Source organism: Crinia signifera, chromosome 3 (genome assembly GCF_055691185.1).
Source record: "Crinia signifera chromosome 3, ASM5569118v1, whole genome shotgun sequence".
NCBI lineage: Eukaryota > Metazoa > Chordata > Amphibia > Anura > Myobatrachidae > Crinia > Crinia signifera.
The window spans coordinates 114,738,665-114,764,070 of NC_139219.1; the positions used below are offsets into that span (position 1 = coordinate 114,738,665).

The window sequence follows — 25,406 nt, forward strand, 5'->3', positions numbered from 1 at the left end:
GAGTATATATATATATATATATATATATATATATATATATATATATATATATATGTAATGGATGAAGCGGCACTCCCAGGTCACTCAAATAATGCTGATAATGCGGTGCCCGCCGTTAGTCACCTACTCTCGCAGGCTGTAGATATTTTGTGGAGGACGGCGGCACTCGAAGGAACAATAATGACACCAGGAGACTAGATTAATCACCGACGTTTCCAAGCCGTTACGGCTTCTTTATCAAGGTGCAGAAGACCCTTGATCTTCTGCACCTTGATAAAGAAGCCGTAACGGCTTGGAAACGTCGGTGATTAATCCAGTCTCCTGGTGTCATAATTGTTCCTTCGAGTGCCGCCGTCCTCCACAAAATATATATATATATATATATATATATATATATATATATATATATATATATATATATATATATATAACATGTAAAATGATGCAAGAAGGTCGTTCTCTAAAAAGCTGCCAGTGTGCGCAGGGGGTTATGGGATCCTTCCAGAGAGGGTCTGTATGCCCCACAGCACGTGTGCCGCAAAAGTTACTGGGGTAACCCCCAAGCAGGTTTCACATCTTCTGCTCACCACTGTGCACAATGCCAGGCGGTACACTAACCCATTCCAGAAAGTATTCCGGCAGCAGGGATCGGAGCAAAACCTGAAGAGGTCTGTATCCCTCCCCCCCTAAGTTCCCACGTCGCAAGCATGCTGCATGTCCAAACAGCAGGTCCAAATAAAAATAAATACAAGTTTAAAATAAATGGCGAAAATTCTCTGGAGCGCCAGAGTGTGTATTCTCTCCAGACGGCACATTTTTCTAAACTGAGCTATGGGAGGGGGCATAGAGGGGAGGAGACAGCGCACCCGGTTTGAAGTTTTATGTGCACAGGCACCTTTGGACGTTATCTATACCCATAGTACTAAGTGAATTCCTAGTATCCATTATGGGTGATAGAGATAAAGGTAGCATTATAGCACTTTGTATACAGATTTTAACTTGGTCTCACACACAGATACTGTATATAAGGTGTTGCATGTCAAATTAATCAGTGCAGTCCCATTAAATAGTTGTCTCACATTGCGTTGTGACAGACTCAAATTCAGATGAACAAGACACATGGAAGGTGATGACACAGGCTGAGTCACACGGGACCTTGGGCTCAGCGATGGGCAACTGCAGCAACAGTGTACAAGGTCTAATCTACTGGCCATAACCTTTATCAATAAATATTTCATACAGTGCAATATTGTGAAAAACATGTTGATAAAGGCAAAATATAGAAAAAAAGAGATAAATATAGGCATACACCTCTACAGTATATAAGTTAATATAAGCTACTACATATGCAAAGCTTAGACTAAAATACCTTGGTAAATTAGTCTATTGACAGAAAGAACTGTCAGTCTTCGTAGCCTCTGCACAAATTCAGCTTCAGAGGCTCTTATTGGATTTTCTTGGCTCATTCTTCTTTGCATCAGCTCAGTAAGCTCACTGCTTGCAACTGAACGCATTGTCATTAAGAATGGATCAGACTGTGCAAATGATAATCTTTGTGCACCTAGAAAAGATAAATATAAATTAATACAGATATCATTTATATAGATCTATATTATGTACAAAAGAATATAAAAACCCCACATGTTATGTAGTAATGTTAAGAAAATCTAAATAAAAAAAGTTAATGTTATAAAGTTTATTAAAGTCTTATTGATATTAAAAACATTCTGAAAAGACTAACAATTTCTAATGAGAAGGAGGGTCAATCTTTTCCCCTATACTGTATATCTAATACCCCTTTCCCACTGCAGCTCTTAAATGGTAATTTTACATTTTTTTAGCCTTTTTAAATGGGTAGAGCTGCAGTGGGAATGCTCCAGGTTGCTGTACCCATTTAAAAATACCATTTTTTTTTTAAATGGGTAAAAAGCAGAGTTTTACCCATTTAAGAGCTGTTTTTTTGCCAGTGGGCCATGCCCAGTTGGACAGAGGAGGAGATCAGGGAACTCCTTTGAATTTGTGGGGAAGAAGAAATCATGTGTCAGATGACCGGTAGGGTAAAGGATTCTGCAATATACCGTAATATCAGCAATATCATGGCAGCATCAGGATTTATAAGAACCACTACGCAAATTATACATAAGCTGAAGGCATTGAAACGCTTATTCCACAATGTACTAGACCAGAACCGGAACTGAAGCGGCTCTGCACATAGGGCGTGGTTGTACTTCGACCAATGTATGGCAGTTTTCGGGCATTCTGCACTTGCTAATCCAGTAGCATTATCATCTAGCCTGGCAGCAGCCGAAAGTCAGCATGAAGCTGCACAGTTGTGTGCAGAACAAACATTAACCCCACCTGTGGAACCAGCCCAGTCCACAACATCCACACCCCTGTTTAATGAGGACATGCTGTGACAGCAGACCCCTGAAGTGATCCCTGAAACTCAGAATGAGGACGTGGAAGAAAATCAGGCAGGAAATCAGCAGAGACATGTGCTATATCTGCCATTATTGCAACACTGATCAGACCACTCCCCCCCACCCCCTTTTGCTCTCTCAAAACGTCATCAGTGTGGGCCTGTTGGGGCAGAAAAGTCCATTCTATATGACAGCCCATGTTTACTATGGGTTTAAACGGGTTGCTTAAATGGGTATATGTGAATGTGACAAAAACGGCATTTAAATAGCAAATTACTGTTTAAGAGCTGCAGTGGGAAAGGGTCTTTATAGCACTTACCCATTTAAAGACCCATTTACAAATACCTGGTCTTTACCCATTTAGGCAGTGGGAAAGCAGCATAATAAATGCCTGTACCCCACAATATACCGCCTGGTAGACACTAGCATACCCCCTAACTGTCCAGCTTTAAGTGGGACAGTCCCATTTTCCTAGCGCTGTCCCACCCTTAGGGTATTATTATCTACTCATAAAGCTAAAAGCTTTATATGTAGATTTTCTGATACAGCATAGTTGCCAGTAGAACAACTAAAATGTTGTGCCCCTTGAAATCTGTTAACAGATTGGCTGCATTTAAGGCAATGAATATACTCAATTGTTATAATAGGGGTACAAACCTGATGAATTTTAGGAGCATAACGACATCACAACCCATGGGGTATATCAGCCACCATGGCCCTTATTCTGGTTGGTGCGGATATGTCCGCGTGCGTTTGTTCCGCCGATGTTTTGTGTTTGCGCATGTGCAGAGGCATATCTGCGCATGTGCGAAAGGGACATGCATCCAAATTCCGCATGAATTGTTTACACTACGAACAGGGGGAGGAGAGGGGCGTGAAGGGCTGTTTGGACTCATTAACATATGCATACGCCCCGCGTTTCATGGGCGTTCCCATGAAAACGCTGGGCGTACGTATGGTAATGCGGCCGTGACGCACGTGTAGGGGGCGGACATATGACATTGCCGGATGTCAGCTGCCCGCCCAGATCCCTGATTTTGCACGGAGAAATGCCCGAGTGGTCTGAGCTCGCGGGAGCTGCCTGATTACTCGTCCTGCATTCGATGGTCTGCGACCATCGAATGATGGGGGAGGTTCCCAGAGATGGAGGAGGTGTATACATGAGAAATCCACTTGTGCTCCGTGCGGTCAGCGGCTTACCACATTCGGACGGAGTGAGCGATCCGTACGGAAGGCGGGGTTTAGGACGCACGGTCCTGGCCGCATATTCGGCTCCGGCCGCACAGACCAGAATAAGGCCCCATATGTTATATCAAAATCGCCTAATTGTCGCAAATGTATTACCTGTATTCATTTAGAACAGGGGTCAGGGAACTTTTTACCTTTTATCACAAAATTTATTTAGATACTCTGACGTTACCCCCTTGATTTGAAAGGAAGGAAAACATATAATTGTAATACACACTGTACCCCCAGAAATTGATGATATATCCTGCTAGAATGGTACACAGTAGGGCGGAGTAGAAAAAGTTGAAATTGAGATATTCAAAATTGGCTTGTGTGGAAAAGTTGTGACTTGACCAGAGTCAACATCTTCTGTTCTGGCAAGAGACCTAAAGTTTTGCTTTTTAGATGAAAATAACGAAACGTATGAAAAAGCTCCGATCTAGTTAAAATTATGTCAGGACGTCTTAGAGTGGTTCATTAATATACTTTATCATAGTAAAAAAAGAACGAGCTTGCCCTAGTGCAAAGTGACTGACTTTGGCGGGGGATGCTCTGTAATTGAAGTGACCAAGAAAAAAAACTTGGGGCAAAAAATCAGGGTAAATCCCTTTTGTTTGCCCTTAATAGAATTGTGCACCTCTGTGTCTTCTAATGTCCAACTCTTTACTGTAACAGTAAAGTAGGAAAAAGGATACTTACCTCAGCAGTTCCGTGCGTACCTCTAGGTGGTTCAACCATCATTCCGCATTCGATGTTCCAGCCATCGTTCTTGTCGATGTTATAACCATCCTTCTGCATTCTATGTTCCAGCCATCAATCCTGTTGATGTTCTGACCATTGTTCCGCGTTTGATGTTCCAGCCATCATTCCTGATTATGTTCTAACCATCATTCCTCTCATCGATGTTCCAACCATTGTTCCAGTCATCGATGTTTCCACCATTGTTCCAGTCATCAATGTTATAACCATCGTTCCTGTCATCGATGTTATAACCATCGTTCCTGTCATCGATGTTCTAATCATCATTCCAAGTCATTAGTATTCACAGACAACCCCAAGTAATGTACTTTGCCCTCAGTGTGGTTATCGGCTCATAGCGCTTATGAACTTCATCAGTGCGCTGCACTGCATCTTTATCATCTTCTTTGTCATAGTCATTGTGTACCATTCCTGTTGCCGTGCATACGTTACTCTCTGCCAGTTACCAAGTACAATCTTCCTTGTTGTTATCATCTGTTTTAATAAAACAAATTGTACTTTTACTCCTGCCTGCTTCCTGCCTCTGGGTGCACTACGGTACAATTTATGTACAAGGGTCTAATCAAGCCTCCCCGATTCATTCATCGGTCCAAGCCTACACCTGAGGCCTTCATTACATTGACTCAGACCCCAGGCGTGACAGCAAGAGTATTACAGGTCTTCTGAGAAGCTGAAACTGCCCATGAGAAATGGTAAGAGACCACTATTCAACTAGGGATGGTTTGTTGACAGTTCATCATGTCGACATATCCATGAAGACATACTGAATATCAACATGGTCACTGTCGACCAAGTCATACCACACCCATATGCTATGCAAAAATTTGACACAACAACTTTCAAGCCATAATGCTCAAATCAGATATATTGTATGTATTGAAAATAGTAACAAAGGGGTCGATTCTATTACGTACGGATTCATCATGGCACCGGGTGCACTTACGGTGGGCTGAATTCGCTTAAAAGTGCTTGCACCTTCATAGGGGTGCGAGCACTTTTAAGTGACTTTGGCCCTGCGAGGGGTGCGAGATAGACTTAATTTGGGTGCCGTTTTTAGTGTTTAAACGGCACCCGAACGGCAACTCACACCCTTCGGCAATAATATGATTGACCCCATATTCTACTGGATATGCTATTGAGAGTTAATTCATTCAATCAGTGGTGTCCAGCAGTACACACATTATATGTAAATCACTGTGTTACTAGGCAGGATTGATCAGCAATACTTTATTTCCTTTTTATGTGCTTACTGACCCAATTTAACAGTCTAATAATAGTGGACAGCAAACAAAGTGGTTTGTAAAAAACTGAACTAAAAACACAACAACAAAAAAAAAACAAGAAGACAATACTGTATGTGCAACATATTTGAAACCTGTTAGTTCTTAATCAAAGTTCTTAATTTTATTTTTCTAAACATTAGATGTATGTGTTTATTACAACATAATGCACATTGACCTATTTAACTGTTAATATATTGACATATCTTTTGCATAATTATATGCTGTAATGCAGCCCAATCATGTTCCCAGCATTGGGGATGCAAAACTGTTTTTGAGACCAATTCACATTTAAAATAAACTGCCACAAGTAAAGACAATAAACAGAAGTGCACCTAAAGAACAGAGTGTACTGTAATGCATTGTTTACTGAACTCACTGTAGCGTTCAGTAAAGAGTTTGTTAAACATTAGAAGACACAGATGTGCATTATTCTATTAAGGGCAAACAAAAAGGATTTACCATGATTTTTTGCCCCAAGCTTTTTTCTTGGTCACTTCAATTACAAAAAAAAAAAAAACACTTTCGGGTGATCACATACAATATTCACAATTGTGACCATGAAAACAGGTCAGGGATTAGGACAAGCTCATACTCTTTTTACTATGCTAAAGTATATTTATGAACCACTCTAAGACATCCTGACATAATTTTACCTAGATCGGAGCTTCTTCATAGATTTCATTATTTTCACCTAAAAAGGGAAAATTTAGGTCTCTTGGCAGAACAGAAGATGTTGACAGATCAAAATGCTTTTGCACATTTCTTACTCAGGTCAAGTCAAAACTTTTCTACACTTTTTAAATTTTTTCACTCTGACCTAGTACGCAGCCTGACAGCAATTGATGATGATGACCATGAATGGCTGTGTGTGTGGTTTAAAGTTAAAGCCCAGTGTGTATGAGCCTTAATAGGTGACTCAAGCAGGTTTAGGTATTGGATCATATCAGTGAGCTCCAACTAGTGCCAGTTTAGACAATAAATATATATTGTCTATAAAATACAGGTAGCTAGCAATATGATCACGAATCTCGGAAAAATGAACTCATGCTCATATTGTTGCATATATAAATTTGCATACAAAGGAGCTAAGTTGGAACCCATAGTGGTACCCTGTTAGTGTAGATAAAAATGCCCTAGAAACCATATTTTTGTCAAGAAATCTGGAGTATCTCTCACATACAGTATTGTAGCTATCCAATTTCTTCATGCATGGCTGTAAAAATGTGTCAACAAAATCCGCTAGTGGTTGAAGTGCAGAGCCCATAGCCGATATGATAGGATGTCCCAGAGGTGCACTTAGAGATTTGTGTACGGGAGCGTGTACAATATCGGGCATACTGGGAAATCTACTGTTAAATAACACTATTCAAGCCGAGTGCGAGAAGGGTCACTCAACTTGAGGAGTATGATTATTGACCATGTACCAGCCCCCTGGCGAGGGGTTGACCGAGAGAAGTTGCTTCCAAGTGGATCTAACAACTTGATACAGGGTCTCCGAGGGGCTTAAATTAGCATGTTTCTTTCAATATTTTTCGGTACTCTTTACCTAGAAGGGCGCCCACGATTTTGATCGTGGGCATCGTAAGGAAAAAAAAATCGCGTCGGTCGCATCGCATGCGACCAAAAAATCGCATGCGATGCGACCGACGCGATTACCGCGATTTCCCATAGGGAACAATGTTAAATGTCCCAATTGACCCGATTTTCTATAGGGAACAATGTTAAATGGCCCACAGAGGCCAAATAGGCACCCTGAAGTGTGAAATGGGCCCCCCAATTGTTAACGCCACCCCACGATCAATGTCAACCCGAAGCGTGGCGAGCGCAGCGAGCCCGCGAGGGGCGGCGGTACGCGTCCTACGAACTTTTCATACCCCCACTATCCACGTCGGCGTGGAGTTGAGAACAGAAAGTGTGGCAAGCGCAGCGAGCCACCGAGCCCGAAGCATGGTATACGCGTCCCCTGCGCTCGCCACACTTTCTATTCTCAACTCCACGCCGACGTGGATAGTGGGGGGTATGAAAACGTCGGAGGACGCGTACCGCTGCGCTCGCCACGCTTCGGGTTGACGTTGATCGTGGGGTGGCGTTAACAATTGGGGGGCCATTTCACACTTCAGGGTGCCTATTTGGCCTCTGTGGGCCTTTTAACATTGTTCCCTATGGGAAATTGCGGTAATCGCGTCGGTCGCATCGCATGCGATTTTTTGGTACATGCGATGCCCGCGATGGACACCCTTCTAGGTAAAGAGTATCTATTTTTCTTTGATTTTTTTTTTTGAGCAGGTGAAGCAGGGTAGTGTAGGGATAACTATACATTTTCCCTATGTCACCAACTAACTATTGTGGAAACATAACTATTTCTTAATATTGTCTTGCTTTGTCTATGTTATGTATGAGTCTTTTTTAAATGTATATGTATTACATATGGTAAATATTTTAGTAGTTGCCCCATGCAGTGGGTATGTGTGTCCCCTAATAGATAGATGATTTTAAAACATATTCCCTACTGTATATCTGTACCACTCTTATTTTTTGCACTATATTATGCATTTATTTGATATCTATTACAAATAACATAAGTTCCCACGTTATGGGGACCAGAAAGGGGCCTCTGTGGATAGGTGGAACGCATGGTATTTCTGCCTATTTTCTATGCTGTGTAAGAAATCCACACAAAGCAGGACGTTACTTCCAGCGGAAGTGCGTTCCACCCGGGTGGAGTGCAGGGCGCTTCTGATGAGTGGGGATTTTGCAGCTGGATGCTGCTTCCGCTGATGTGATGCGTTCCACTCAGGTGGAATGCACAGGACTTCCTGTCTCACAGAGTGGAGATTGGGAGTAGTTTACATGCACACTGTGCATTTTTATGCGCTGATATTCACAAGTTGATGTGGAGATTATCCTCTGACATGATGTATGTGAATAATGTGCACTTTTTCACAGGGATTACGTATGTTCTAGCCCTCATGCGTCATACTGTTCAGTGATCAGTGGAGCTTCCTGTCAATGTGGTTATATAAGCCCGCTGCTGTGCCAGTTGTAGTTAGGTCTCTCATGGAGTAGGAGCTCATGCTATCACATGGCCTGATGTCTTGAAAAAGGTCTGAGATGCAGACCGCAACGTTAACCAAACTATTGATGTAAAATGCCACAATAAATGTAAGTTTTTTTTCAAACTACTCTGCTGAATGGCGAGTGAACTCGCTTTGCTCTCGCTCTCTCTATATAAATATATAGATAGAGGGATTTTGATAGCTACCAGTAAATCCTTTTCTCTGAATAAACAAGGGCACTGGAGAGCAAGTTGCAATGGGTATAGACTGATAGTTATTAGTAGCTGGCACTTTAAGAAATGTACATAGTGTAACTCTTCCTCTCCTCTATAACCCTCGCTAAGCCAGTCTAAAAGGTGTGTACACACCTAAAGATTTATCTGTCCAATCTACCTGATGGGAAGAAAACCCTGGAAATGTACGGGAGCAAATAAAAATCTAAAATTTGTTCACAAATGCTGGAAAACAGACGAGGATCAGACTAATTGTTTAAAGGAATCTGATATAACAAAATTTATTCCAGCATAGGTTTTTTTTTTTATTGTCAATTGCTCCCATATATTTCCAGGTTTTTGTTCCCACCAGATAGATTGGACAGATGTAGGTGTGTACCCAGCTACAGATGGAGCCAGGTTTATTAATCCCGCATAGGTTTTGGCCTCAGCGTGCCATTCACTGAGAATAGGACATGCGTGCATTCGAAACTATCACAGCAATGGGCTACGCAAGTGCGTGAGAAGCCCGCGTGTCCCAGTCTCAACGAACAGCATGTCAAAATGGAAAGCTATGGCACATCAATGGGATGAACTGTGGCTTCATTTGTAACTTAAGTTCACCACCAAGGCAGCAAAGGAACAGCGCCCAGCTGGGGTCCAGTGTCCCCTGTGGATTCAGAGAAAATAATTTACCGGTAAGTACCAAAAATCCTGTCTTCTCTTTCATCCAGCAGGGGACACTCAAGAGTAATCAATGGGGACATCCAAGTGCTCCCAAGCAGGGCGGGAGAGTACTGAAAACCCTGCAGAACCACACAGCCAAACTGCAAAGCTGAGTTTGCAAAAGTGTAAATCCTTTAGAAGCTTAAAAAGGTGCCAAGATGGGAACACGTTGCCACTCTATACAAGTGATCCATGGAAAAACCATGAACAGACGCCCATGAGGGCCCCACGGTGCGAGTAGGGTGTGCTATTACATCCAGAGGCACTCTGGAGACTGCAAGATAAGCTTGTCAAATTGTAAGGAGAATCTAGCTTGCTAATGTTTGTTGAGCCGACAATTCCATCCATGACACTTCTCTCATAGCCACATGACTGTGTGCGCCACCTAGCCAGTTGATAAATATATGCCATGGCTGTGGCATCATCTGTTTGGACCTGAATTGCAAAGTCCTGAAGAAGGTGATCCGCTTGTTGTAGGGCCTAGTCCCGATCTAGCCCTGCAATGATGAGACAAAGGGTTTCCATCTTCAATTTGTGTTTTAGCAAGAAAGGATTTAGGCCTTAGGAATAGGAATTAAAAGCCTTGCTGTCTCTAGGGAATGGGACCGCAGTAATTACTCCTGGTGCTTTCAGATTGGTCCTTTCAAAACAGTTCTTTTTTTGCTGCAAACAGGAAGCCCCATAGTAATAAAACAAAAAGCAGGGATGGGGGTACAAAATATATTTTGTATCCGTTCTGATTGAGATCCCTTACCAAACCTCTTTGCAAGAGGACCTCCATATCTCATGAAAGGAGTGGAGGCAGGCAACCACCCTGAGGTTTCCCAGATGGGACGGAAGGGCTTGGAAGCGGACTAGGACTCCAGGATGGAAAAAGATGCAGAGGCTCTCCCCTCCCCAGAATCATTTGGAGGCAGTGGCTGACCCTCTAAAATGAACCCTGAAATGGGCCAAAGGTCATAAGAACCAAAAGAAAGCACCAGAAAACCGCTTGGGTTGTGGAGTCACAGAAGGCAGAGCAGTAGATTAAACCCCCCCATAGCCTGGGAGATCCACTTATCCAACTGCTCCCCATACAGAACCTCCCACAAACAGTAGAGCATCTACTGCATTTTTAGATTCAGAGTCTGCTTGCTGAAATCGGTAGAGCTGAAGACCTGGAAGCTGAATAGCTTGACCTGGAAGCCAAAGAGCAGATACTGTATCCTTTGATATTTCTCCTAAGAAAACAGTAGATTCAAGTATGTGTTCTGCTAGGGACATACGTTCTTCTACCAGTCTACTTGCTTGCAGTCTTTCAGCAAACTGAGCTGCCTACATCTCAGTGGCTTTCTTGACCCAGCAGTCCACCATAGCTGGCCTTCACTAAACACCAACCACGGCGTACAGTATATGGATTTCAGGGAGCTGGCTAATTTTCTATCTGAAGCATCGTTTAAAGCTGTGACTCCCGGCACAGAAAGTACCATCTTTTTAGAAAGATGAGATACAGAGGAATCAACCACAGAGGGAGTCTCACACAGTTTTCTGCTATCTGTAGCAAAGTGGTAAGTCAAGAACAATCAATGTGAGAAAAGGAAAGGGTAAAAGAGAACAAGTTATCTTTTAAGGGGTGACTATACTGCCTAATTACTGCAACTAATTATGCGACAATTTGAAGCACCATTTTTAATATAAATAATATCAATTGATTTATGTATATTTTTATTTCTATTCTAATTTTTTCATTTTGTGTATCATTTTTATGTAATTGTGTTGTTTATTAAAATTTAAGGTACTTAAAGGTAATTAGTTTAGCGGGCGATTCTGCGTAAGAAAATTGCATCGCATGCCGTTCTTGCGTGCAATGCGATTGCATGCGATGCGATTTTCCTATGTAATGTATTCACTGCTATTTTTTTCCTCCCGGGCGGTGCGATCGCATTGCGAAATCGCATGTGATTGTATAGGGTGCGATGCCGTTTACTTGACTATACTGTTGTATGAGATGCAGTGGGATTGAGGACCCCCCCCCCCCCAGTATCCATGCCACCCGGAAGCGTGGCGAGCGCATCGAGCCCCCGGTTGAGCGGCGGAACGCATCCTCCCAACCTTTTCATACCCCCAATATCCACGTCGGCGTGGAGTTGAATCTATATAGTGTGGATAGCGCAGCGAGCCCCGCAAGGGGCCGCGGATTACGTTACATGTATTCCGTGTCCGCTCGCTGAGCTTGCCACACTATATAAAATTAACTCCATGCCGACGTGGATAGTGGGGGTATGAAAAGGTCGGGATGATGCATTCCGCTGTGCTTGCCATGCTTCGGGGTGACGTGGATACTGGGCGGTGCCTCAATCTTATTGCATCTCATACGACTGTATACTAAAGTAAAATGCATCGCACCCTATACAATCGGTGGGGGGATAGCAAACTGGGCGCCCTGCTAGGAAACAAGTACCAAATTTAACTCTTTTACCCACTTCAAAAAAGCGCAGCAAAACCTTTCTTTTCGCAATCAATGTGACACCTGATACCTTCTGTGTGGACGCTGCCAGGCGGAAGACCGGATTTCATCTAATTTATGTGATTCAGGAAAAACTGCAGTAGATATTTGCTTTTCACTAAAAGGTAAACAGCAAGGTCCACAAGGTTTTTGTGGACCTTGGTCCTCTTATTTGTCCCTTTATTCAATGACACACTCTGAAGAAACTGGTGCTCAATTCTACGCCGCATAAGACAATTATACACACAGTCAGCTCCTGGTCCCCTGAATAGATGTCAGTATTACAGACTGGAGAAAAAGGAGGTAACAGGGATAACCACTTATCTTTTCACCTTCTACTCTCATACTAAAAGTATCAAATTTAATCAGACAGATAGGTAAAATCACTCTTATTAATATAAATATAAAATATTATAGCTAACGTTAATATCTGGAGACATAAATAGCCTTACAAGAAATTCAGATTTTATTAAATCCCTGAGTGGGCAGCACCTCAATGACACACAGGGGGAATGCTTTCCAAAGCACACCCCTTAGCCTGCCAGCCAAACATCATCGCCCAAAGTCCCATTGCTCCAAACCCTATAAAAGATGAAACCCAATGTCAGAAGTTAGGTGGATTTCCCATTCTCACTTAGATGTCAAGTTCCTGGTTCCTTGGTTTGTGCCTGCTTCATATCTGACTGGTAATTATGCTCACTGCTGTGCTCTGTTACAAAATCTTGTACTTTCAGCCATTGTATGTCCTAGTCTGATAGGATCACATATTGTATTAATTGTTAACTATATTGTGTTGTTATATCCCTGCTGTATCTCTTTATATTGTATATTAGAAGATCCGGGTTTTAACGGAGTGTATCAAATACATCTCCTTTCCCGGCATTTACTTGTAATTGTATTTCTTTAAGGTAGCGGCATATTAGCTGCTTCAGTTATTATTAAATAAGGTTGATTGTACGGTGATACTTAATAGTGTTACAAAAGTTTATTGGTTATGGGGTAAAGGTTTGGTGAGCTCACTGCAAGCTCCAGTTAACACGCATTACACTGTAGCCATTGTTTACTTCAGCATAGCGAAACAAGTGTGTTCGCTTTGCTTTAATAAAGCTTGTGTGTACGCGCTCAGCTGCATTCCCGCCTAAAGGGTAAACTCGTGAGAAGCGTATGCTCAGGTTCGCGCCGATCGTGTGCCCGTACCGCAACTGGCATAATACCTACGCCAGTCTTAGTACATTAGTATAATAGGTATTAGTTATAGGGACTTAATTATTTACACTCAACATTTCCCACTCTAAACTGGTGGTACTAACAGGTATAACTCGCTCGCTTACTCATTAGAACACTGGTTATTCAACCGATTAAGCAGCACCGATAATATTAAACTTGTTTGTTGTGGACCCTTTATACTTTACCTACCTCATGAAAAGCGTTAGCACTGAAAACCCTTAACCTCCTGATCTTCCTGTACATCTTACAGTGGCTAATTGTTATAAATTAATTACAGTTAATATACATTTTTTTTTAAATGCACTATAGACCAGGATAATCTTTCTCTCATTTGACTCCTAAACTGTATTGTGTTACATTTTATAATCGTTTTATCTTTGGAGAGAACTTACCAAGTGTGTACAAATACTCCTCCTGATATCAGAATTAATTATAACTAATTCGAGTTTTTTCCCATAGACACTGTGAATTATCACTGTGTCCAATTGCATTAATCACACTGTTACTAAATAACTGTTAATGTGTATTACTGTGGTCACAATTTACAAAATACCCTGTTCCAATACTGTATAGCACACTCACAAGGATTGAAATAATACAGAGGGCAGTATTCAATGCTCCTAATTCACCATTTTTTTCAGCGAATCGGGCTTCTTGCGGTGAATCTTTTTCACTGAAAATCTGATTCACCCTATTCAATTTTTACTGTTCACCGAAAGCAAACAGTGACTGCCGGCCAGTTGTCCGTTTCATTTTTGCTGCAATTCGCTGGTGTATTTCAATGGGGTTTTCACTGGGATTCACGAGAATGCTAGGATCAGGCTTTTAGCAGGATTTTCGCCATGATTCACCATTTTGCATTCGACATCTTTTTAAGGTGAACTGAAAAGTGGCCTTTTAAAATAAAGGTGTTTTTTTTTTGGGGGGTGTAAAAAAAATCCGAAATTTTAGTCTGTGAAGAGGCATGCTATTTTTATTCATGTGCTTGCATTTATATAAAATATATATATATTTTTTTACACACATTTGCTTACAGGGGGCGGGGAGCCGTTCATTAAATATTAATTTCACACTGGTCCCGCTCATTACATATGCACAAGTGGGACCAGTGCAGTGGCTCCCTACCCGCGTCCCCTGCCAGCCCTCCAGGGGGGGGAGCAGCTTTTACTGCCTGTGTCCCCGGGAGTCCTCCCCCCACATTCCGACGCAGGCAGAGAGGCTTCCATCTCCCTGCTGTCGCCGTCCCCTGGCTCGCTGCAGCAGTTAAAAATCGCCGTCAGGGCCTGCGGCATTGAATAGGGTGAAAGGGAGGGCTGGCTGCGAATGCTCCAGCCCTCCGGAACCCTGCGAATGTGAAGCGAATCCTAAACATGAACACTGAATACTGCCCTTAGTACAAGTGAGCCTTTTTAGGCACCATTCCTTTCCTAGCCATGGTGAAAGACACCCTGACAAAAACAATATAGGACAGGGAGCAGAATATTGTTCCAGACAGGACAGATGTGAGAGAGAGAGAGAGAGAGAGAGAGAGAGAGAGAGAGAGAGAGAGAGAGAGAGAGAGAAAGAGAGAGAAAGAGGCTGAAAGGAGGATATCATCACACTATTTTTAGTCTCAGCAGCGCTTTTAGCAGTAGTAGAAAGCTAAGCTTTCTATAATACTCTGGTCACTGCTCGCCAAACAAGCTGTACAACAGAATACTCATAACATCCGGTGTAGCTTGTAATGTGATCCACTGAGAGATATCAGCAGTGTTCATCTTGCAGCAGCAGACTGTCTGTAACATGTGCTATCTAGAAAATGGCCACCGGCATCTGAGAACTGTATGCGCCGCTGGGGGCAAAGAGGCAGTCTGGGTAACAGGCTCCACCCCCCCTGCTATAGCGCCAGATTTTAATGGCACCTCGGACCACTGCAGGGAACCCTTAATGACTAGCTTTTGTATTCGCCTGGCATTCTGCTAGTTGGGCGGATACTCACCCCATGCCATATGCTGCTGGATATGGTCATGATAGGAGTCCGTGGCACCACCAATTGCAGCTGCATTCTGAAACTGTGAGACAGTGGTCTCCCATCTGGACACTCCAGCGCAAGTGGATGTGGACAGGCAGGGCATTCACTGCCTGTTCTCCTCTTACTGATTGCAGCTTTTCTAATGAAACGGACACCTCTTAGGAGGAGCCTTGAAAAACAGAACTAGCTTCCGAGGGCACTAATCTGAGACTGGCTTGGGAAGAGGTATAGGGGGAGGAGCAGTCACACTATGTAAATGTTTCAGCTCCCAGTAACTAGCAATCTTTATCCATTGTCCCCTGCTTTTATATATATATATATATATATATATATATATATAAAAATAAATATATATAAATATATATATATATAAATATATATATATAAAAAAAAAAAAAATATATATATATATATATATATATATATATATATATATATATATATATAAATAAAAAGATAACATGGGCACTCCAATAGTGCAAATTACCACTGGTATAAAATTTGATTTTTATTAAAACTTTACATAAAACACACAAGGATGGGTGACGTACCACAGACGGCGGAAGACATGTTAGCCGCAATTAAACTGCATAGGATGGTGCACAGCACCTAACATTCGTTGGAGAGGTTACACTCACTCTTGGCTCCACGATCACGCTTGAAGCTAGGCAACGCCCCTACACGTTTCGTCACGGAGGACTTCGTCAGAGGGCTCTCTCTCTCTCTCTCTCTCTCTCTCTCTCTCTCTCTCTCTCTCTCTCTCTCTCTCTCTCTCTCTCTCTCTCTATATATATATATTTGACCAGATGTAGGGGTCCCCTCTCTGCGCTCAGATTTTTAGAAGCAGCACCTCTGAGGGAGCCTCTGTTAGGCAGGATCCAAGAAATAGAAATGAAAAGGAATGGGGTTTCAGAGGGCGCTAGAGTAACACACAAACTTTGATAAATGAATTGAATTTAATACAAAAAGGTTAAAAAATTTAAATGAACATAAAAATCACCCTGTAGTATATACAACTCTGGTGGATTGATAGATTTGTTCAAAACAATATTTACAAATAGATACACAACACTGGTGGGTTTGATAGGTTTGTTCAGAACGGAAATCCCAACGCATTTCGTCATGTTCATGACTTCATCAGGGGCAACGGAGCAACTGATACAGCTACAGTATGTTAATCCAAATCAAAGGTATCCAGAATTAATTTCTCATTGATACCCAGATAGGCAAAAGTCCACCGTAGCCAAAGAACGTGATTTTCTCCAGAAATATATGGTAATAGGCTCAACGAAATGTGACCCACACAATAGTGAAATCCAGGGGGAATGTGCATACAGCATAGATCCACCACAGTGAAAGGATCTTTAGAATGCTAGTAAATAAACGAAGCGATCAGCCGGTGGCCCGGCATTTCTTTGAAAATAATCATCCCCTTACAAGCTTGAGATACCGAATGATAGACAAGGTTACCAAACCAAATCGTGGAGGCGACCGTGGTAGATTATTATTAAAAAGGGAGGCAGAATGGATCCATAGATTGGATGTAATTTCACCAAAGGGTTTGAATGAATGATTATCCTTTGCTTCATTCTAAATAGTTAATAATTCTGAATTCCTAACGTTACATGGTTCCTGATCTGAAATTTTGCACTGCAACAATAAGTTGCTATTTCCTACTTTTATATATTCTATATATTCCTTGCTTTTGTATTTTTGCATTTTTATATGTTTTGTATATTTTGTTGGCGTTGGTTGCACAGGTGGAATCAATATGCCCATGAAGCAATCAGTAGCCGCCGGGTGTTCCGGAGGGCCTGGTGATTCCTCCCATTTCCTGTACTGTTGATGCTATATAAGTTGTGTATGTACTATTCACTGTTGTATCCTGACGATAGTGCCATAATAAAAGAGCACTGAAACGTTGACACGAAAATCGACACAGTTCCTGTCGTCTATTTCTTTATTATAGCTGAGTGCCGCACCAAATCTCCTTCTACTATATATATATATATATATATATATATATATATATATATATATACATACACATACACACACATACTGTACATACATACATTTATGCACACACATCAATAAAACAGGCATTAAAACATTGTTATTGTCAGTATTTTATATTAGCAGTAGTAGCAATAAGTATAAAGCAAAGCTGCACAAACATTTTAATTCTAGCAATGTTTAACAGCTAAACTCATAAAAGTGTACCTGCAATACTTCTACTCTTGGGATATTTTGCTTGAGATAATTGTATGAAGCTACAGGAACTGCCACACTGAGAGTCTTGGTTTGAAGTGTTCTTAATGAACCCAATAGCGGAGTGCAAAATTTTGAACTGCATTAAAATGGACATGCCTAGAAAAAATAAAAACATGTTATATAAAAAATGTTTACAAAGTTAACATCACTGTAAAGTCTAAGGTAATTTAAAACATAATTTAGAAAATTCCATTAAAAACTGTAACAAAGAAGTAGTCAAGTATCGACAAAATATTTAAATGAGATATCAGAAGTGAAAAATACATGGATGCAAAAGCTTGCTAAAATTACAGTAACACTAGGTATATTACGCTATGCAGAAAAATAACGTAAGAAAAACCCCAAGCCCAAACAAAAGAAAGATAAGGCAAAAGCGGCTATATAAAGGATATCATGGACATACAGTAACTGTAGGGAAGGTATTAAGCTGGAGGGAAGCAGGTCACAGGTAACAATATCTCCAGTTTTGTATGTACAGTATATAAAAGAGAACAAAACACAGGGCTCTGTCTGCAGTAATAATACAATGCAAATGTCCTACAGTATGTCTGGTAAAGACCGATTGTAGTAAGAAAACCAGGGACTCCATACCCAGCGGCAAATTTCCGTATGTGAGGCTTAGGGGCAGCACTTGTTTGATGGTGGCACACTTGGATGATTGGGTTGGTAATGTAAGTCTGAAATGTACCAGCAACCTACCTCCCAACATTTCAGTGATCGAAATAGGGACATTGGGGGTGTGGTCTAGTGGTAAGGGGCATGGCCTATACGCGTGATGCACCGTGTGGCCACGTCCCCTTTCCACCACTGTGGGGCCTGGCCAGCAGCCCTGTGAGCTGCTAGCCAGGCCCCCAGGCTGCAGGAATAGACACTGTGCGCATGCATAGTGGCATACTGTAAATATAAATGAGAAGGACTTACGTTTCCAGTGGAGTAAGCCGCACAGAGACTGAGCTGCACTGCCCGCCTGTTTACATGCTTCATGACCCTGCCAGACTTCCCTTTTAATGAGACCACCCGCAGAAAACTGGCCTCCTCCCCTCCGGTATATGGAGAAGTTCCTGTCTTCTCCAACAGCCCCAAAGAGCCAGCACAACTGTGCTGAATACACAAGAGACCCGCATCCAATATGGCTACTGCTCACACAGATGCCAGGGCTTCACAGCAACCAGCATCTGCAGCTAGACAGGTGCAAGAGCCAGGTGGTTTCCTCCAGCCAATGATACAACTCATACCCTCTCTTATACAGAGGCATTGCAGAAACAACAAAAAAAAACATTGATCCCTTACTACAATAGCAGGCTGCCATAATGTGACGAGATGTGGTGGAATTAAAACTACAACAAAATAATACAAGATTGAAAAAGGTCTGAACACAGACTATAAGTATTTCAATACACTATGGGGGTAATTTAACAGGCCAAATTCGGCTCATATAATCATATTCAAATTGTAAATACGATGCTTTTAGCCGTATTCGTATTTATGGCATTTACTATGCCAAAAATACGTCCATTTGTGGCACATTTGTATTTACGAATACGAATGCATACGCCATAGACAGAATACCAATAGGAATAAACATTCAAAAGAATGGTGATTCCTAATTAACTAAGCGTCCGTATGTAATATACGCCCGCTAATTACCGGCAATTAGAGGGATACGGACGCTAATTGCCGGTAAAATTTGCCTGGAAAATACACTTAATTTTCCAGACGTATTTGGCAGCAGCCTGCATGGATCAGTCAGATCCCTGCAGGCTTCAGTGTAAAAAAAAGAGAAAAATAAACTAATTATTTTTAAAAAAATGGCATGGGGGTCACCTCCCACAGCCATAACCAGCCCCAGGCTCAAAGAGCTGGTCCTGGTTTAAAAAAAAAAAAAAAAGGGAACAATTTACATAGGGGTTCCCTGTATTATTTAAAACCATCACCAAGCCCAATGAAGGGGGCTGTCCACAGTACCCCTGGGCTGTGGGTATAGGGCTGATTGTAGTGTAAAAAGAATAAACTATTGTATATTGTTGTGGAACTATGAGTCTGTTTGGTATAGGGTGTATTTTGGCTCAATCTATGTGGCAAAATGTTAATTTTGCCTAAATCTGTGTGGCGTAATGTGAGTTTTGAGTCAATCCGTGTGCCATAGTGTGAATTTTGGCTCATTCGTGGGGGGGATTTTGGCTCATTCCATGTGGCATAATGTGTAAGAGGCAAGTACAGTATAAGGGGGTTACTATTGTGTTGCACGATTTGTTTACCGGTAGCTCGCGGCAGCGATCCGGGTGGCTCGACCACTCTGCCGCCGCTCGCCGCTTCATTATCCGCCACTGCTTCCCTTTTCCCTGAGGGGAGGAGAGCGCATTGCGCTTCTCTCCTACCCCTCACTGTGCATCCCTGTGACTGGACCATCCGCCAATCAGAGCTCGTGGGCCGGCAGCCAATCAGGAGACGGCCAACAAGCTTTGATTGGCAGATGGCACAGTCACAAGGAAGTGAGGGGAAGGAGAGACGCGCGGTGCGCTGTGCTCTCCTCCCCTGAATAGGGAAGCAGCGGCGCCGATGCCAGACACAGTACACCGCCGGACACAGAACACCGCTGGACACAGGACACAGACAGCACCAGCAGCACTGCAGGGGGACACTGGATGACCAATCAGTTCTCTCCCTGGCAGCATCAGCAACTCAATAGTGAGTGTGCTGCTGCTAGGAAACACCTGGCACTGTGGGGGCATACTTATTGCTGGCACTATGGGGGCATATGTATTGCTGGCACTGTGAGGGCATTGCTGGCATTGTGGGGGCATACCCAGCACCATGGGGTCATGCACTGTGGAGGTATTCCTGTTTCTGGCACTGTCTGGGCATACCTAGCACCGTGGGAGTATATGTGTATCTGGCACTATTTGGGCATATGTATATCTGGCACTGCACTATTGGAGGCATATGTGTATCACACCACCATATTCATTGGATGCACACACCCAATTTTTGGCACGCGCATGCAGTTATGTATGTGGCATAGTGTGTCCGGGGCATTACGGTGTGTGGCATAATGTGTAAAGGGCATTATTTGGTTAATAGGCCCTTGATAATTTTCAGCTCCAGGCCCATTTAGATCTTAATCAGGCACTGCTCCCCCGCATGCAGGGACTTGGAGAACCACAAGTCCCAGCATGCGGGGCATTAAAGGGCTCACTAGAACCTGTAGTTTCACAGCAATACAAATCGTAAAATAAACACACTGACACAAGAACAATAAAACAGTATTACATTCAGAGCCCTTTCATACATATAATCACCAACCTTTACCCCGTAGTTATAACATTTTATTGTTCTGGCATCAGTGTGTTAATTTTACTATTAGTTTTGCTGTGGAACTACAAGTTCTAGCGGGCCCTTTAATGCCCTGCCTGTGGGGAGGCTTGCTGGGACTCATAGTTCCACAGTAATATACAATAGTTTATTCTTTCATTTACACTACAATCAGCCTGCTAACCAAAGCCCAGGGGTAATCAGGCTACAGACCCTTCATTTGGGGGGTCCCCACTTTCCCAGGACCCCTGCCCAGGCTGACCGGTCAGGGGTAATGCTTTCAACACAGGACCTTATATAATAAGTGTCCCTTCACTGTGGCATTACCCTGCTGGCTGGTTGAGCCTGGTGCTGGTTCTTTAAATACAGGGGACCCCTTCTTGTTTTTGTCACCCGTATTTTGGGAACCAGGCTGACCCTTGTGCCTGGTGCTGGTTTTAAAAAAATACAGGTAACCCCTATGTAAATTGTTCCATGATTTTTTAAAACCATGACCGGCTCTGTGACCCTGGTGCTGGTTACGGCCATGAACTGAAGCCTGAACGGTTCTGACTGATCCATGCAGGCTGCTGATATGAATTCGTAATCCATACGCCATCGGAAAATACATAGCAGTCAAATACGACTGCTTTGTAAATTCCACTTTGGAATACGAATTTGTAAATGAAATACGATCGCAATGCCAGTCATATTCATTCGTATTAGGAATACGAATATGAATTTTCGTATGCTTAGTAAATTTCCCCCTATCTCTTTAAAGCAGCATACTACAAGCTTACAGAAAGAGTAGCACCAAATCTGGGCTAAACTGGTTGATTTAGAAAATAGATACACAAGGAACAACCTTAGAACTGAAGGCCAATCAGAATCTTTGAAAGGTCCTAGCAATCATACATGCAGCTATAAGCATTGTGAAAAAGGTTTTTCCATTAAAAAATTAATTTTCATAAAATAATGAAAAATATACCATATATTAAAATAGAATTAGTCTATGAACTTACTTTGTAGCCTTTCATTTTTACTCTCATTTAAATGTCCAAGTAATATAATCAAATCTTCAACAATTCGAAAGTATTGAGATCCAGATGAACTGCAGGAATGTATTGTTACAGCTATCAGCAATTGCTGTAAATCACAAGCAAGTAAAATATATTCATCCTGGGACACACTAGAAGATAAAATCAAAGTGCATAGAAATATATCAAATAGTATAAATCTAAAATGGGAAAAAGTTTAATAAACTAGCTATCTACTGACATTTAACTCTCAAACTATGACTTGGTAACTCATAAAAAACTTCTGAATAAGATTAAACATGTGGCAGAAAAAAAACCCACACTACTTAAAGTAGAAAAACAACCATTATTAGAAATAATTTTACCACTTAAATTCAGTCTCTAAAAGTCACTCATCTATAAACATTTACAATGAAAACTGAATTAAGTAAATTTAGTAATTTTTATTTTGAGCTTTATGACATGTGCAGTTGAAATGTTAAGGACTTAATCTTGTATGGCTACTGTACATGTTCCTGACACACCAATTATCCCCAATATGTTAAGGAGATGATACAGGTCACCAAGTAGCAGGTTATCACCTCCCCCCTAACAAGTGTTGATAACTGAAACACAAATCATTTAGGGAAGAGAGAAAATAAACATTGTGCCTGATTCCCCAATCCTGTCCGAAAATTGGTGAGACCGGGGATCAGGATTTTAAACAGGTTTAATATCCCTGACCTCCCAACCCAGCCATTGTGTACTTTGCGTCCCGATATATTTTAAAGCTGTGAATTAAGTAATTTGCATAGTACAGGAATGCTACATTATTTTACAGTTATAGGACTTTTCTCTCTCTAATTATAAATGACTAGTCTTATAGCCCATCCGACGGCTTCTGCAATGAACTTTCACATTGAGCTGTGAATTTTTAGCCCACAAACTCTCTACCCTACCCCCAATCTCTATCTGCTCCAAACTCCAATCTTGCTCTTCAGATCTCCCTCTCTCCATATCCAGCAAGTTTGAAACAGATCAGTGTCACTGCAAAAATTGTGTTCACTTTCCGGTATGACATCTTGTAGAACACAAAGGAGAAATTTGGTCTCTCGAGATATATTTTAAATATATATATATATATACAGATAGCGCAGGCCTTATGCTTGCTGGCGAATCGCCAGCAGCATGCTGCTGGCGATCCGCCAGCAACACGGCGCGCCATCTGACTGAGACGCGCGTGCGTCCCCCACGCACGCGCGTCTCAGTATCCGGGCGGCCGGCCGGCGAGGCGGACGCAATACTGTCCGCCTCCCGCTCGAGGGGGGCTGGGGGGACCCGAGGAGGCTGTGGGGGGGTGCGGGCGCCCGGTGTGGGCACCGGGCGACCGAGGGCAGCACCGTCGGAAGGGGACGCGCGCGCACCTCGTGCGCGCGCGTCCCCTTCCGACACACAGATGGCGCGGGAGCAGGGAATGGCGATGGCGACGCCATCGCCATCCCCTGCAAAGATGAGCCCGGCCCCATCTGTATATATATATATATATATATATACATATAGTGGTGGAGACTGGCACTCGCAGTGACTCAGAACGGCCAATGATGCCCAGATCCGGGTAAATAGCCACAGAATTTGGCAGGCACTCACAGGGTCTTAATCAGCACAATAATAAACTGATACGGAGCTCAAGCAATACTGTAGCAACGTTTCGAGCTCTTTATTAGCTCGTCTTCAAGCGCAAACAAACAGATACCAACATCTTACCTATATCACCTTCCTCCACCGTGCGAATGGGTTGCAGCAGCTGCCGCTCGTCCGCCGGGCGGACGAGTGGCAGCTGCTGCAACCCATTTGCACGGTACATATATACAGGATAGGACAGGATAACCCTTTCCCTGTTAGTGGGGGAAAAGGAAACCGATACAAAGGGGCAGATGTATCAACCAGCGTTAAGTGCAAAAATGCTGGTTAACTGGGGGGGATTACGTCTGTCCCTAATGTATTACTAGCGCACCTAACGTGCGCTAGTGACAGCCCGCCGAGTTACGCTCGGCGGGGCTGTCCCTGCAATCACCCCCAGGGATTAACGGCTGGGGCGATGTATTAACAGCCTTCAAGGCGTTAATTCGCCCCGGCCGCTTCGCCAGCTCAGGGCTAGCATTGTCCTATCCCCCACTATGGGGACAACGCTAGCCCTGCGTCTGGCTTGGGCTGCGCTGGAGATCTCGCGTTTTTTGCGAGATCTCGCGCATGCCCAGTAAGCCGGGCAGGGGGGGCGACGGGGAGTGCGCATGTGCGGGGCGGCGAGGGAGCCTATAAGGAGAGCCGTTAACGCTGGGCATAACGGCTCTCCTTATCGGCTTGGGGGATGTTAATACATCTCCCCATAACGAGTGCCCGCTTCTCCTCTTTATGCAGGAGAAGCGGGACTCGTTATTTCACAAACGTAACAAGCTTAATGATACATCTGCCCCAAAAAAAGAGTATATAGAGTGCACCAATATAAACGCCGCCACCAGCCCAAATATCATTTGTGGATGACTTAATAGGCAGTGATTACAATAGTTTTAAACAGCTTTTTATAAAAAGGTGTTTTCTTTAAAAATGTGTTCACATGAGATTCTTTACAGCAGCTTACAATCCAGTAACTAAGAGATCAGATTTCTATATGCGGTTCAGTTGAAACACAAATTTCCATATATTGTTCATCAGAAACCCAACGCGTTTCGTCAGCTAGACTTCATCAGGGGTATGTACAATCTCGATATTGTAGGTAATTTATATACAATTTTTTTTTTAATATAAAGATTTATTGGATCCAGAGTGTGTAGGTCCTCATGGACTCTTTATAGTCTGCAAAGACTTTCACTGGTATCAAACGATGTAATTTGAATTAGCGAAAAAAATCGCATAGACCAGAATGAGGGTTAATGGATGGTCCAATTCAGCTACCAAAAACAATCAAAGGTAAGGGTCCAACTTGTGCACTCCTCCAGTAGTCCTTGCCAGCAGCAGAGTTTGTAGAATAAGGCAGCACTCAGCAGACTTTCACGCGGTGAGAAAAATATATAAAGGGAAGAAAAGTATATATTTTTCTCATCGCGTGAAAATCTGCTGAGTGCCGCATTATTCTACAAACTCTATGGACTTCATTGGGAACATGTAATCTACCATTACCAAAGTGACAAGACAAAAAGACTATCTCCACTTTGTTTAATTATTTTAATTTACATGATAAAGAAAAACATACCTCCCAACTGTCCGTTTTTCGCGGGACTGTCCTGTTTTTTTTTGGATGGTCCTGCCCCACGCCCAAGGCCGGCAGTGTCCCGTGGTGGAGGGGGGCAGTTGGGAGTCCCCCCAGCCTGAAGGGAATAGACACTGTGAGCATGCGCACACCGTCTATTCAGTGATGCAGA

General features: G+C 42.7%; 1 protein-coding gene across 1 annotated transcript in view; it reads right to left on the bottom strand.

Moving 5' to 3' along the window:
* LYST (lysosomal trafficking regulator) overlaps window positions 1–25,406 on the bottom strand; it is a 574,932-nt gene that overhangs the window by 242,286 nt on the left and 307,240 nt on the right. Inside the window, exons 26-28 of the mRNA XM_083176391.1 lie at window positions 21,994–22,160; window positions 17,630–17,776; window positions 1,370–1,561 (exon numbers count right to left, since the gene is read on the bottom strand). Of these exons, the coding sequence (XP_083032517.1) occupies window positions 1,370–1,561; window positions 17,630–17,776; window positions 21,994–22,160 (506 nt within the window). The remainder of the gene's footprint in view (window positions 1–1,369; window positions 1,562–17,629; window positions 17,777–21,993; window positions 22,161–25,406) is intronic.